The sequence below is a fragment of the Onychomys torridus genome, chromosome 2, assembly GCF_903995425.1.
Source record: "Onychomys torridus chromosome 2, mOncTor1.1, whole genome shotgun sequence".
Taxonomy (NCBI): Eukaryota; Metazoa; Chordata; class Mammalia; order Rodentia; family Cricetidae; genus Onychomys; species Onychomys torridus.
In genome coordinates this window covers 35,363,725-35,378,042 of record NC_050444.1, presented here as the reverse complement: position 1 = coordinate 35,378,042, position 14,318 = coordinate 35,363,725, and the positions used below count along the sequence as shown (strand labels likewise).

The 14,318-nt window shown below is 41.2% G+C and overlaps 1 protein-coding gene across 6 annotated transcripts in view; it reads right to left on the bottom strand.

Moving 5' to 3' along the window:
- Eya1 (EYA transcriptional coactivator and phosphatase 1) overlaps positions 1 to 14,318 on the bottom strand; it is a 147,542-nt gene that overhangs the window by 28,948 nt on the left and 104,276 nt on the right. For all 6 annotated transcript variants that reach the window (XM_036178963.1, XM_036178967.1, XM_036178962.1 and 3 more), the window contains one exon: positions 12,420 to 12,509. In XM_036178963.1, coding sequence (XP_036034856.1) covers positions 12,420 to 12,509 — 90 coding nt within the window. The remainder of the gene's footprint in view (positions 1 to 12,419; positions 12,510 to 14,318) is intronic.

Below are 14,318 nucleotides of genomic sequence, written 5' to 3'. Positions count from 1 at the left end.
TCTTTCCTCCAGGCTAATCCTTAGCTGAGCTTGTATTGGTTTCTTTCTGTGATTCCAAGGTTCTCTGGGTAACTCACCCTTTGAACAACAGTCACTGCATTCTTGAGTACCGGCTATGGATGAGATCCTGTCATGTGCTCTTCCTAGTCTTCCTAAACTCTGCATTTAGCAGACAATAAAGAGACTTCTGCAGATAACTTTGGGGTGCCCTGCCATATATAATATCTGTGGAGGAACACAGCATTTTTCTTGTATTTTTTTCTCCCTGTGTATTTCTTAACCATGGACCAAGCATCTGGATATCACTGAACATAACCTTCCAGGTGACTGGCAAGGTTGAGTTAGGAAAGCAGACCCAATCAGAAGTTAACTGATAAAGTTACTGTATGCTACCATTAGTATATAAAGTTAGTGAAAATGAAATTACTGTCTGATTGTAAAACAATATAAACCCACACAGAAAATTCATGGGAAATGTATAAAAGAAGCTAACTCCCCATCCACATGTCAGAAATGATTATTAATTAGTAAGCATCTTTCATCACACTGTACCTTCCTACTCATGCCTTCATTAACCCCAAACTGCTTGTGGTTGTTATAAAGCTTACATTTCAGAGGACATGGACAAACAAGCAGGTAAATCCTAGTTAAGATGAATTCTCCCCATCCTTCAATAATATGTGACAACACCTAAAGTATCAATTATAACCTATATTACTCTCTGTCTGTTTCGGTCTGTCTGTCTGTCTGTGCATGTGCCTCTGTGTGTATGTGGTTGCCTGGCACAGGAGATTGAACCCAGGGCCTTGTGGGTGTGATCTACCACTGAGTTATCATGATGATTTCTTCCTTCCTTCCTTCTTTCCTTCCTTCACCCCCTCCTCCTCCTCTTCTCCTTTTTTGCTTTTTTGAGAAAGGGTTTCTCTGCGTAGTTTTGCACCTTTCCTGGAACTCACTCTGTAGCCCAGGCTGCCTCAAACTCACAGAGATCTGCCTGGCTCTGCCTCCCGAGTGCTGAGATTAAAGGTGTGCGCCACCACGGCCCGGCTTCATGATGATTTCTATTATGAGTGTTTTAAGACAAGCTCTCTTTTAATAACCGAGACTAGCCTAGAACTCTCTATCCCCTTGTCTCTCCATCCTAAGTGCTGGGATTACAGGCTGTCCACTATGTCCAGCCTATGTCTTTTGAATTATTGTGTAGCATTCATTTTGTGCATACTCTGTGTTTTTTTTAGACAAGCAATGGCTGGCAGCATAGCAAACAAGTTGATTCTTCTTAATTCAGAGTATTGACAATAACTCTTGGCTCATAGGTACCACTCTATAAGGCTGAAATAGAAGATGACTGTAATGTCCATGGCCAGACATGCGACATTCATCTATCACCTATCTTTTGTAGATATTTCTAGCTGCTAACAACCACTCAGCTATCTGGTTTTGCTCACTGTATACCTCGGCTTGTGACACTCATTTCTAAAGCCCATTTCTTTCAACATTGCGTCTTCCCGCTAACCCTGAGTGGTCTGTAGTTCCCTGTTACTCCTGTCTTTCTAAGTTCGAACACAGGCCTTATTTGCACCCTCAGCCCTAGCCCTACCACATTATAAACTCCTTGAGAGTAGCCTGTCTTCATCTGTTTAATCGTTATCCCTAACGGCAGTGCCATAGAATTAGTATCTTACTTCAGCCTGGATAAACCTTACAAATCTTCCCTGCATTTTTTTTTGGAAGCTAAGAATCGAAGCTAGGGCCTTGTGCTTGCTAGGCAAGTGCTCTACCACTGAGCTAAATCCCTAACCCCCCTGCATTTTTTAAAAAGTATGTCTTGACAGTTTCCAGAAGGCCTTGGCCACTTTAAGATTCCCTTTGGCTGGGAATATGATTGCAAGTATGAGCTATTCACCTTAATCCCCTATACTTTAAATCATTTATCCTATATTTACAAGTAAATATTCCAGTTACTACATGAAAATGATTTCTATTTGATGAATCGTTGGCATGCTCCTCATACATGCTAACACGTTGTTTAGTGTTAAATGATTAGTTTTCCAAGTTCCTTTTACTTATTGTTTAAAGAAACCCTTTGTCTTCAAGTCCAGTAAGGCTTACTAATAGAGGCATAAAACTCTAAAAGGGATGGCGTCTTAGACACAAGTTTCCTTTAACTTTGTGAAAATAGGCCCCTTCAGAAGGTAATTCTTGGTTAGTTATGTCTAAAGAGGCAACAGGAGTTGATACAAGAACACTGCTCAAAAGCAACATCCTCTCCCTGGGTCCCAGCCCTCCACCTGCTCACCAAAAAGTAGTTGCTGATGAACAAGGAGAAGAATTGAGGAGTTAGAAAGCGCCCATTGGAGACACTGTTAGAATACTGAGTGGGGCCCGCATAGAGACTCCATTGTAGCTGCACTGAAATGGGAGAAGCCCCTGGGGACATAGCTTAAACACATTTGTGGGAAGTTGGAGTTACAGGCCTTCTCTTGTGCTATTCAACATTAAGGAAGAAAAAGGAGGAGGAAGAGGAGGAGGAGGAGGAGGAGGAGGGGGAGGGGGAGGGGGAGGGGAGAGAGAGAGAGAGAGAGAGAGAGAGAGAGAGAGAGAGAGAGAGAGAGAAAGAGATTCCTTTCTCTTTACTCCAGCTCCCTAGGGGGGCAGTTGAGTTCACTCTGGTTTTCCAAAGTGCCCGAGCTCCTCATAGACTGATGGACATTCAGCACCTGTCAGAATCAAAAGTCTAAACTAGAAACTGGACTTAGGAGACACTAACAGGATAATTTTGCAGAATTTTGAAACAAACTGATCTTGGTGCAGCTCACTAATGAAAAAGTCGTCTTTCTCCCCCCAAACAGTCAGAACTCTCCTCTTTAGGAGTACTGCCCTGTGTCCAGTGCCCAGTCAGGACTGTGGAACTCCACCCCAACCCTGTTGCTCTCCGGGGGCTTGTCAGTCCACAGTGTGACGGTAACACAGTGGAGAGGGAGGGCCACAGCTGCATCTCCCTCTCTAAGCGTTCCTTTGTCCTCACGTTTTGCACCCCACCTTCTGTGGTCCCACTTGGCAGAATCACAAGCATGGCATAGTAGAACTAGTCTCTCACTGACAGGTTAGCTACAGCCTCGTACACTAATTGATACCTAGAGTGGCCAATTAGCCTGACTAAGTCAGTTGAGTTCCTGAATCAGTAATTTTCCGAATACATTCAGATTCTGTGTTGACAAACTAGAATTGTGGGCAGGCACCTTCGCCTGAGAGAATCTCCTTCCCCCTTCACCATGTCGTTTCTGGGACACCGCAAACACCTTCATGGGTGATGCTTCCTGCCTGGTGCTCTCTGCTGAGCCTTAGATCCGTGCATCACACTGCTTGTTGAACATGTCATGAATGCCTTGCATATCCAAAACTTCCAACTTGAATGCAGGATCTTCCTCCCAAGGCTAGCTCATTCACCTGGGGTCACTTCGTCATTGGTTGGGCAGGGTGGTAATTAGGATTCCTATCTACTGAGCTGCATGTATCTATAAATGCTACAGATCATTTCTAAACAGCTCTCCAACCTGCCTTGTTTTCTCTTCCCTCTGGGGTAATGCTGATGATCTCCCACACAGATTGGTGCAAACCTATTTGAAGAAGAAACCTGGGATTCCATGTTACCTTTCCTTTTACTTAATCAATTGGTTTTGGGCAAATCCATCCCACTTCAATCATCCACATGTATAAACTGCAGACACTGCAAAGCTTGGACTCATAGTCTTGGTAAAGAATCAAAGTCCATGTTATTTGACTGTCCTGAGACGGCGTTCCCTGAAGTCTGATGCCCTCCCTCCCGCCTATGTCATTGGCAGCTTGAGCCGGCCAGCCCACTGGGCCTTCTGTCCTGGCACTCCACCCAGAGGGAGGACTGTCTGCCTGACTAAATGACGTCAGCTACCACAAGCCTCTTCTCCCTGCTGTACCACTGCCAGCGAATTCCACAAGCCAGCCTCCAAGACATGAATTCTGAAGACAACATGTGCCAGAGAACTTGTCTGCCCAAACAAAGAAATGCAGCCTTTCCCATGAAGACAAGATCTTCATTATGATGATGAAATGCAGCTACAGTTGCTATTTAACTGCTCACAGTACACCAGCCTCCCCTGCCACTGTGATGGAGGATGTGTATGCGGCTGGAGCTAGAGAAGGAAGGGCTCAGGGGTGTGCCTGCAGTAAGTGGGATTTGCAGACTGACCACTGGCAGTGGCTTTGGTATACCTGGTATGGTTTCTTTCGAATTCTATATGATATTGTTAGGCAGCAAAGCATGTATGGTTCATACCCTTCATTTCTAGCCCCTTTGTTAATAACCTCTATTTCTCCCTCTTAGCCTCAAGTGCCTAGCCCAGTGTTCTGCATGAAAAAAAAAAAAAACCCAACCCAAAACAGTAGACAACAATAACACCTATGACTTCCTTAGTGTTTCCTGTGTGCCAAGCCTCAATGTATGTGTTTGGCAGGTGTTAATTCATACAGCCCTCACATGGACCCTAAGCAGTGTATAACTTTCTTATAAGTCTGATAGGTGGGAAGGTGAGGTATAGGATGGCCTCCTAAGTGAATAAATTCAGGCTCTGCACCTCTAAAACTATAAGATAAACCATAGGTTTATGAGCAAGGTCTTTGAGTAAAAGTGAGTTGAGTCATGATTATATTCAATATTGTCACAGGAAATATTGCAATGTCAGGAGGAGAAGTTGAAGTCTAAAAAAGAATGAGTGAATACATTCACTGTATGTTGTATGCATGTGTGGAAATATCTAATGAATTCTATTGATTGGTATCACTAATGTGTTAATAATAATAACTATTACCAAACAGCCGGGCAGGGGTGATGCATATTTTTAATCCCAGCACTTGGGAGACAGAGCCAGGTGGAAAAAAAATTTTTTGTTGGCAGTTGTAGAGCAGGGAGAAGAGCCTTGTGGTAGATGATGTCATTCCACTATCTGTCATTCTACTATCTAGAAACAAACCAGTTATATAGAAATTATTTACCTCTGATATTTTAATAAATGAAATCCTTTTGTCTTATTTTTATATGCATACCTTCTTTTCTTTTTAAACCTTAAACTAGAACCATGCTGGTTATCATTTGGCATCATACCTCTTCCTACATAAATTAAGTTTTGACAGTAAGATTTTGTGATATGACTTTTCAAAGGATAATTTCAAAGTTTAAGATTTTGGATAATGTTAATTGTTTTGAAGATTGTGATGAATCTTCATTTGCTTTTAAAATTTATCTCTTTAGATTATAAAGAGTGGTGCTGGGCTGTGGATGTGGTTAAATTTCAGAGCAACTACCTGACATGCCTGACACCATGAGTTCCTGGTACCACACACACCATACTAGTCCTTGTTGTAAACCAATCTGAAAATTTTGGAAGGAAAATAAAGACAGCCTTGTATGTAAGGAATCTTGTATAAATTGCTTAGCGTTCAAATATGGATAGCCAATAGTCTCTAGCCTCAAGGGATTTCCTACTGGATTATAGAGAAGGACACAAAAATAAAAACCACAGAATGGTGTAGTAAGAATTTCTTTAACAAGAAAGACCCTGTCTTATCTTTGCTGAATCCTGCCTCCAGCTATGCCTGTGGTGACTGAACTCTTCCTTCTCTAAGATCAGTCCTGGGACTGGTCCTCTGGACATATCCTCCTTCCTTTGCTACATCTTATTCCTTTGTCCTGCATCATTCCCATGAAGAACCAAATGTTCCTAATTATCTTCTACTTAAAACCTAGGTGGAGGATGGGGAGATGGCTCAGTGGGTAAAAACCCTTAGGAGAACTTGAGGGCAAATCCTCAGCTCCCACATAGATGCTGGGCAGTGTGCTGGTCAGGATGGCTCACTTCTCATCCAAGCACATGAGAAGCAGATGAAGAACCAGCCCTGGGGAGTTTGCAATCTGGCTATGTAGACAAGCTGAACTGATGAGTGAGAGACCCTACCTGAATACATGAGGAACAGAATGACCGAGGAAGAAACTTGTCATCAACCTCTGGCCCCCACATTCATATGCAGCCATCCCTTGATGTTGTGGTCCCCTACAAGTACCACCACCTCTGCATCTTGTTTCCATCCCTTCCTTGTCATCCTTTCATGAACCCTCAGGTCAGACTCATGTCTTCCTGCTTCACTGAAATAGTGCTGATCAGACCCACCAGCAGCCAACATTCTGGTCACACCAGGACCACTCTGTGCTCATCTTATACCTCTGGCAGTGTGTGACATAGTAACACTTCCTCTTCTTGAAAGTTCTTGAATCCTGATTCCAAAGGTCTTTTGATGCCCCATGTTCCTGCCTGTCTCACTGGCTATTCCTTTCAGTTGTCTTTGGAGCTCCTGTTTCGAACCAGCAGGGTGCCTAAGACTCAATCTTCAGCACTTCTCTCAATTTACACTTTTTCCCCCACTATGGGACAAACCACCTGGTCCTCATGACTTTTATAATTTCCCAAACTATACCTTCAAATATGCCTCTCTTTGCTGAGAAACCTGTAAGTCTTGCTGCCATCTCTTGACATGGGTGCTGACTGGATAGTTAAATTTCCACAGAAGACATGACTCGACACCACCACCACCACCACATCCCTCACACCCTTTACCATCCAGATCTAATCTTCCTCTTCCTCAGATACAGACCCACACTACTAAGACTCAGGTTAGAAAACAAAACAAAACAAACAGCCCAGCAGCCCTTGGAGAGTCTGTCCCCTTGCCACTAGCAGCTCCCACCAGCATCTCCACTAAGATGTACTAGAACTCTCACGACTCCCCACTGGGTTGGAACAGTGACAGCCTCAGCCCTGGTAGACCATTGCCTTTGGCTGCAAATGTTTCTAATTGGTTCCACTGTACTCTGCCTTCATTCATTTGATAGGAAGGCTGATTTTTTTTTTCTTTTTTAAAAATATGATGCTATTCTATCAAGTCCATGTTTAAAAGTCTCCAGTGGCTTCCCACTAAACCATAATCTGTAAGGCCCTGTGGACTATGCCTGCCTGTCCCAGCCACGGGCCACTGCCACAAGGCCACTGAGCTTACCATGGGTCTCTCAGGATGTTTTCTCACCTCACCATCACGGCTGCTTCCTGATTCACTTCCAGGTTCCCCCTCCCACAAATGCTGTCACCATGTCCCCTCTCTCTCCATCTCATGCTGCAGTGCTGGGGCTGGGACCAATGGACTCCTTCATGCTAGGCCAGCCCTCTGCACCTTTAGCCCAGTAAACGTCTCTTATGTTAACCACTGTTCATGTTGACCCTTAATTATTTTAAATGAACATCAAATTATCGAAGCGTCTGAATATAGCATTATATTTCTATCTTAAATTTGAGGTACATAAAGATAATAATCTTACAAGAAATTATGAATAAATAAGAACAAGAAAATAATGCTTGGCAGTGGTGGCTTATGCCTTTAATCCCAGCACTCGTGCAGCAGAGGCTGGTGGGTCTCTGTGAGTTCAAGGCCAGCCTGGTCTACAGAGTGAGTTCCAAGTCAGGTTACACAAAGAAACCATGTCTTGAAAAACAAAAACAAAACAAAAAGTACAATAATATTTTAGTAAGAATAATGGATAACATAAAAGCTTCTTGTTGTCTATTAGTTATAAGTAAAACAAATTCAATACAATTTATTGTGTTAACAATCATTTGTTGATCACAAAACATAAAATCCTCCCCTACACTGAGAGTGTCTATGTTACTCTTAATTAGAGACGTGGACTAGACCAATTAATCTCTCTGGAGAAGGAAACAAGAATCAGTGCTTCATTCTAAGACTACACACAGGAATTCAACCTAACAAAACTTTAATAATCAACATGGTCAAGACTATCATGAAGGATTTTACCAGGGCTAAAACAATGTAGTTCCTTACATTTATCTGCAGACCCCAAAGTCTATGTACAGAGCTAAAAACGACAAGTTGTACATACGTGTTTGTTGTAGTGTGGTGGGACATTCATATTTGGGGTATATCACTTGACCTGCCCACACATTTTCCTATAGTTACTTGGGAATCATGGACTGACTAACTACAGAAACTAGCTTGGCTCCTTTCTACATGCCTTCCTCATGGTCATCTAAGAAGCCCCTTTTCCTGGCTGCTAAAAACCAAGGCTCCCAGCATCCACAAGGATGGTTGCTGAGCACCAGAGCTTCTATTTATAGGGGAAAAGTACTTTCTAGGTTGAATCATATTTCTAAAACTCAAAAAAGTCAACTTCTGTGTTTCATGCTTTTTCGAGGCACATGCTACAGCATGCATCATTTGAAATCACTCAACACTGGTATGACTGACAGTTTGAAGGAAGATATTTTTCCCAGGTAATAATAAATGTCTAAATAAGATATATTATGATAATTGCTACCCAACCTGAGTTTTAGAATAATAAAACTTACACCACATTTAAAAGCTGAGTTAAACCAAGGCATTCACACATTTCTTTACAAGACAAATCTCCATGGTACCCTTTAGTGTTTCCAGACATTATCCATAAGTTCCTCACATTGGTATTTGATTTGTCAAACCCAGACCCTAGTGAGGCCAGAGCCTCTATGCTTTCTTTTATTTAAAAAAGAGGGTGACAGCAAGGGCTATAAGTATAGGTATTAGGAAAAAAAAAAAAAAAAACAGACTCTAGATAAACTTACCTAGATAAGAGTCAAAGTATTTGTGCTAGGCATGTGTACAACAGAAAGTCAACCAGACTGTCACATCTGTCTTAGGTAAGTTTCTACTGCTGTTATAAACACAATGACCAAAATTAACTTGGAGGGAGAAAGAGTTTATTACCTACAACTTACAAGTCCCAGGTCACACTCTGTCACTGAGAGAAGTCATGGCAGGAACTCAAGGCAGAAACTGAAGCAGAGACCATGAAGGAATGCTGCTTATTGGCTTGCTCTCCATGGTTTGCTCAACCTGCTTTGTTATATAACCTAGGACCACTTGTCCAGGGATGGCACCACCTCCAGTGAGCTGAGCTCTCCCATATCAGTCATAATCAAGGAAATGTTCCACAGACTTGCCTTGGGCTAGTCTTCTGGAGGCCTTTCCTCAATTCAGTTTCCTTTTCTTAGACAACCATGGCTTACATCAGGTTGACAAAAATTCTAACCAGGACATCCAACTAAACAGTGCACTAGGGAACGTGCATAGATGAATAGTGTGGGGGAATGACCTCATATGCTGTGTCCACAGACATGGGGGAGGGATTCCATGACCTCCCAGCCTTCATCTCTCCATGGGTAACACATGAAAATAGTTTCTGCCAAATGCTGAGGGCCACCACATTGAGTCTATGCATTAGCATGACAGCCACCATGACAGTGAATATTATACAGCACCACTAAGAGAAAGCTCAAGGCAAATCGAATGCCTTGTTTCCATTTAGACATAGCGTCTGCACCAAATATTTTCTTTTAAATGTGGAAAGCTCTAGCAGGGAGCCCACAGGACATGGCTTAGACCCCAGTGTTACTGCTGCTGTCATTGTCTGCAGATAGCTTTTGAGTACAAATCCAACAGGAAGAACATTTTCTTCTCAATTTAGTTAGAAAGTCTACATTCTTAATAAGCTGAAAAACATTCTGGTTCCATAGTGTCATTTACCAAAAAAACCTTCCATATAAGCACCGTCAGATTGCAAGTAGGGACTTTCTGTAAAGTGATGTGTGAGGCATCTGTCAGGGGAGGAAGCAGGGTGTCAGAGGTGTGCTTTGTACCTAATATTTCAGCCTGTCTTGACTAGGGGAATTATCACACCCCAAGATTGTTATGTCTTCCTATCATTCTTGTTCCTCAACACATCACACAATTTAATGACACAAAGAAACACAACTCTTTCTTTTAAATTTACTTTCATGATGGGAGTAATGTGAATTTCAATATTTTAAATTAAAAAGCCACTGGGATGGCAAGACTTTAGAAACTAAATAGGATTACTAAGTCCTTTACTCTTTAGAGTTCATGATGATACTTAGGAATTCCTTTAAAAGTTGTACCCTAAATCTTTAAACTCACATCCTAATAGTCTTGTATGCACATTCTTTCAGGATACAACACACATCCTTGGATATCCCCCACATTTTGTCTTATTAAGCAAGTATGAGCTAAACAGAATGTGGAGGGCAGCTGTCCAAAGGCTAAGATCTTAGAAGAAAGCAAAGGCAAATGTCCCCCCCTAACCAGAGTAGGGTTGAGGATGATAGTCCATGCCCAACAAGAGATTGTCAGACTCCTTAAAATCCCTTGTGTCACAGATGGTCAAAAGCTAAATTCTGTAGTCTAAGTGCACTAAAATGTTTGGGTCACTTGCCAACACATACTGTAATGGGTGTGTGAAATCAGGCATTTGCCCATTACTGCTGCTTGAGAAGATAATTTTGGTTTTCTTATTTTTTACTCTTTATAGTCAAAGAAACTTGTGTTTGCAGTGACCAATACCAAGTTTGTTGAATTAAAAATCTTATGAAAGTTAAGTCTGCAAAAGTGTAAGAACCATTTTATTTTAAAATGCAACACAAATCTAGAGAAAATAATTTCCAAAGACAGGCGAAATGAATCTTTCACAGCTACTTTTGTGGTCACATTCATGTTATTCTTGAGTAAAATAACATAAAAGCTACTTGCACCAGGTCTGGAAGCCTAAACATACTTCCATTATCATTTTATGTATGTGGTTGAATTATATATTCATTTTCTTTTGTTCTTTACTTCTAATAAGAAATAACATGCATGTAATAATAGATTCTGCCATTTCAATTGCTTCAAAGACCATTTAAAAGTTTTTCATCACCCACATTCTTAAATTAGACTCTCTAGTATGTACTTTTAAGGTATTTGAATGCCATTTCAGTCTCTCTTTGTATTTCAATGGAAATAATGTAAATTGAACACATTAAAAAAAACCTGCATTAAATCAGAGCCAAGTTTGGAAGCTTTTATAGAAAACCATAATAAATTATATCATAAATTATTACTTTCTTCTCACTTTTTGCCACAGCCTTTGATATTTTCAACAAGCCAGAATTGTCAATCAATAGCAAAGTATTGCTTGTCATATCTTGGTGGACATTACAAACACTGATAGACAGCAACAAGGTGGACCAGGGTGCACTGAGCATAAAATATCAGCCTAGTCTGTGTCCTTGGAGACACATGGAAATCCGGGTAAAGAATTTTAACAGGCTAGTAGAATGTGGAATTTCTGTGTCGCCTCTCACAAAGTGAAATGCAGCCCCAAATCAGAAACAAGTTTTGAAAATAAGTATTGATTATGAAGCTTCTATGAGGGTAATTCTGAAGTTGTCACTCAGAGAGAATTTTCTCAATTAAAAAAAAAAATCATAATGCATTACATGTCTTTTCCTTGAGGAAAGCAAACACTTAAAAATGCAAAAATAAAAACTGCACTTTACTTCTACATATAAAAATAACCATATCTCCGAGGAATAAGTACATTTAAATCATTTTATTACACTGGAAGCTGCCAATTCGCCTGCGAGTTGTTTCATTGCAGATGAAAAGAAATCAAAATACAGGACAGATGTTGAGCAAACCGCATTTAAGATCTGTCACACACTGGCATTTTTCAAGTGATTTTGGCTCCTCCATTAAATAAGGTGCATTTTGCTTGATTTTGAGAAGGGAAACATCAGGAAATATTTAAAGGCCAATTGCTGCCAATTAACTTTGATCAGTAAAAGTTCTATTTGAATCTTTGAGATTCTTCTCCTGTCTGAAATAACATACGTTTATAAAACCTAGCACAGCAACAACTTGATGATTAATGCCTGTTGGCAGCCCTACCACAAGCTTGCTTAGCAGTGAGAGTTAAATAAACAGCCGTCCCTGGGAAGGAGGAGGGCAGCGAGTCATAGCCATGTTTTGTCATAATGGAGACAGGTGAAAACAATGCCCTTCTTTGTTAAGAATGCAGCTAAGATCGTGTCTGCCGCCGTCCATTCATAGTCAGACAGCCATCTTAGGGATGTTTCCCCCGATAAAGCCAGCTGCCGTTAAGAGATTTTAAGAAGTCCTAGCAGTCCAAATATAAAGGTCTGATGCGAACCGGCTCCCAACAATCATATTGGACAGAAAAGCACTGGAAGGGATGGGTAGAGACTGCACAGGAAACCTCTGAGAATCACACGTGATACTTAGGAATCTTGTCATCAAATTTTAATCATGTAGGATCCAACTTTAAAATGTAATAAATACCACAAAGGGGAACCACATTGCCTCGTAAGCACTTTGTCTCAATATTCCAATTATATGTTTAAAAGAGCAACATCCAATCATTATTTCAGAACTGATCACTAATCTAGAGATATGTTCCACGAAGTGTATGTAAAACAATTAGAACTTACTTCCAGGTCATTGAAAAACAGATGTGTGTCTGCCAAGTTAAAGATCATCTCCTCCATTCGCAGCCCGAGGGAAACGGAAGTAGGTGGATCCTAAAAGGAGAAGTGTACAGGTCAGGTTTGTATGATCTGATTGTAAGAAAGGCAGCATCTCATTTCAAAGGGAGGCAGTGACAGGGGAGGTGGGGACTACGTGCCACCCCAGGAGAGCTGGAAGTCAGCTGCATGTACTGTCCATCATTTATCCCATGTGAAGTCTTCAGTGACCTCCTGGATGAAAGGTGCTCCAAATATGGCACCAGGTATTGTAAAGAAATAGTTTGCACCCTCAGTATTACAAAGATAAGGTATGAGGTAAGACACTCGGAGTAGAGGAAATCTGTGCCATAATCTGTGAAGAGTGTCTGCACTTAGAGTCCAAATAGGAGAAAATGTAGTCTAGATTACGTTCAGAAAGGCAACTAGCAGAAATCTTATTCTGGACAGTAAGTCCCTATCTTTTTGCACATATCCAGACTACCTGCCTGATTCAAGTCTCCTCAACAAAGGAAGTGGTGGCTGAGCTGTCTACTAGGGGCTAACACAGTGGCACATATAGGCATTAAATAGTCAGTTAGTGCCATATAGAAGGAAGCGCTAAGCCAAAAGGACCCAGCAGCTTCTTTATAATGCTTCAAGTCACAGCCATTGCATCTGTTCCCTAATGCCTCTGTGTTAATAATGTCTACTGGGATTGATGAGCTTGGGGTGGGGGTTTGGGATACTTTTGTTCTTTATGATAATATTGCATTTTTAATATATGAAATTCAGGAACCAATATGCTTTCTGTTTGCAATCATTTATGCTAAGAAGAAAAAAAAATACCACTTAGAAAGTATACAAGGAATATAGTCAGTTTTAAAAGCTTTTATTGGCACCTCCATAACCACTTTATAACGTAAAGTATTTTAACTTTTTCAAAAGAATAATAATTTCTTATAATATCATATAGTTATATTTTATTATCACAATAAACCTTTGGAATAAACACAGAGTCGACCTAACAGGAGAATTGTAAATAGGCCATTTATTCCTTCAGATAGGCCACCCAGCTGACAGGGTGGATGCACCCTGTGTCTCATCAGAATCTTGGGTCAAAACATAAAATTCGAAGAAAACATTCCTTTCTATTACTACTGGCCAACATGGGTGATGCACACTTCTGGTACTGTTTTCTCATTCTATTGCAGATCTCAAGACTTGATCACACCTTTGATCACTGCCCATGTGCTCAGCAAAGCTTGTCCTGGAGTATCCACCACAGAACTAGCAACACCTGCTTTGGGAGGCTGTAACAAGTGTAGAAGGGGAGCCTTAGATCGACCAGCTAGGACCAACCTTTGCTCTTCCATAGAATAACAGAGTAACAATAACAATAAAAATCTTGTCTTTCAGTTCACCACAATCACACCATTTCTATACACCAAGCAGAGAAGGAGGATGAGATAGAGGGGTAGGAAGCAAATTCTGCACTCCTCACAGGCCAACCAGCTGAGTAGGGGCTGCAGAGAAGCTCCACCCACATTGTTAGCTCCGCCCCAACACCACCCACTTTCTACCTTTTTAGAGATGGAAGGGAAGAGGGCCTGAAAATAAGGAAAGGATGGCATCCTTGGCCTCTCCATTGTTCTGCTGACTGACAGTGGGAAAAAGGCAGGAGACTGTACAGCCAAGAGTTGGAGAAATGAAATCAATGCCCATATACTTCCGGTTAGGTCATTCAGGCTGGTTTCCTTCCTACCTCATCCTTGTTTAATACCTCCTAATATCTAAGAAAGTCTTCATATGTACAAGAATTCAAAAAGTTTACAAGTAAGTAAGACAATGAAACAACTAGCCCATGTGCTCTCAGTTTTAGAGCAA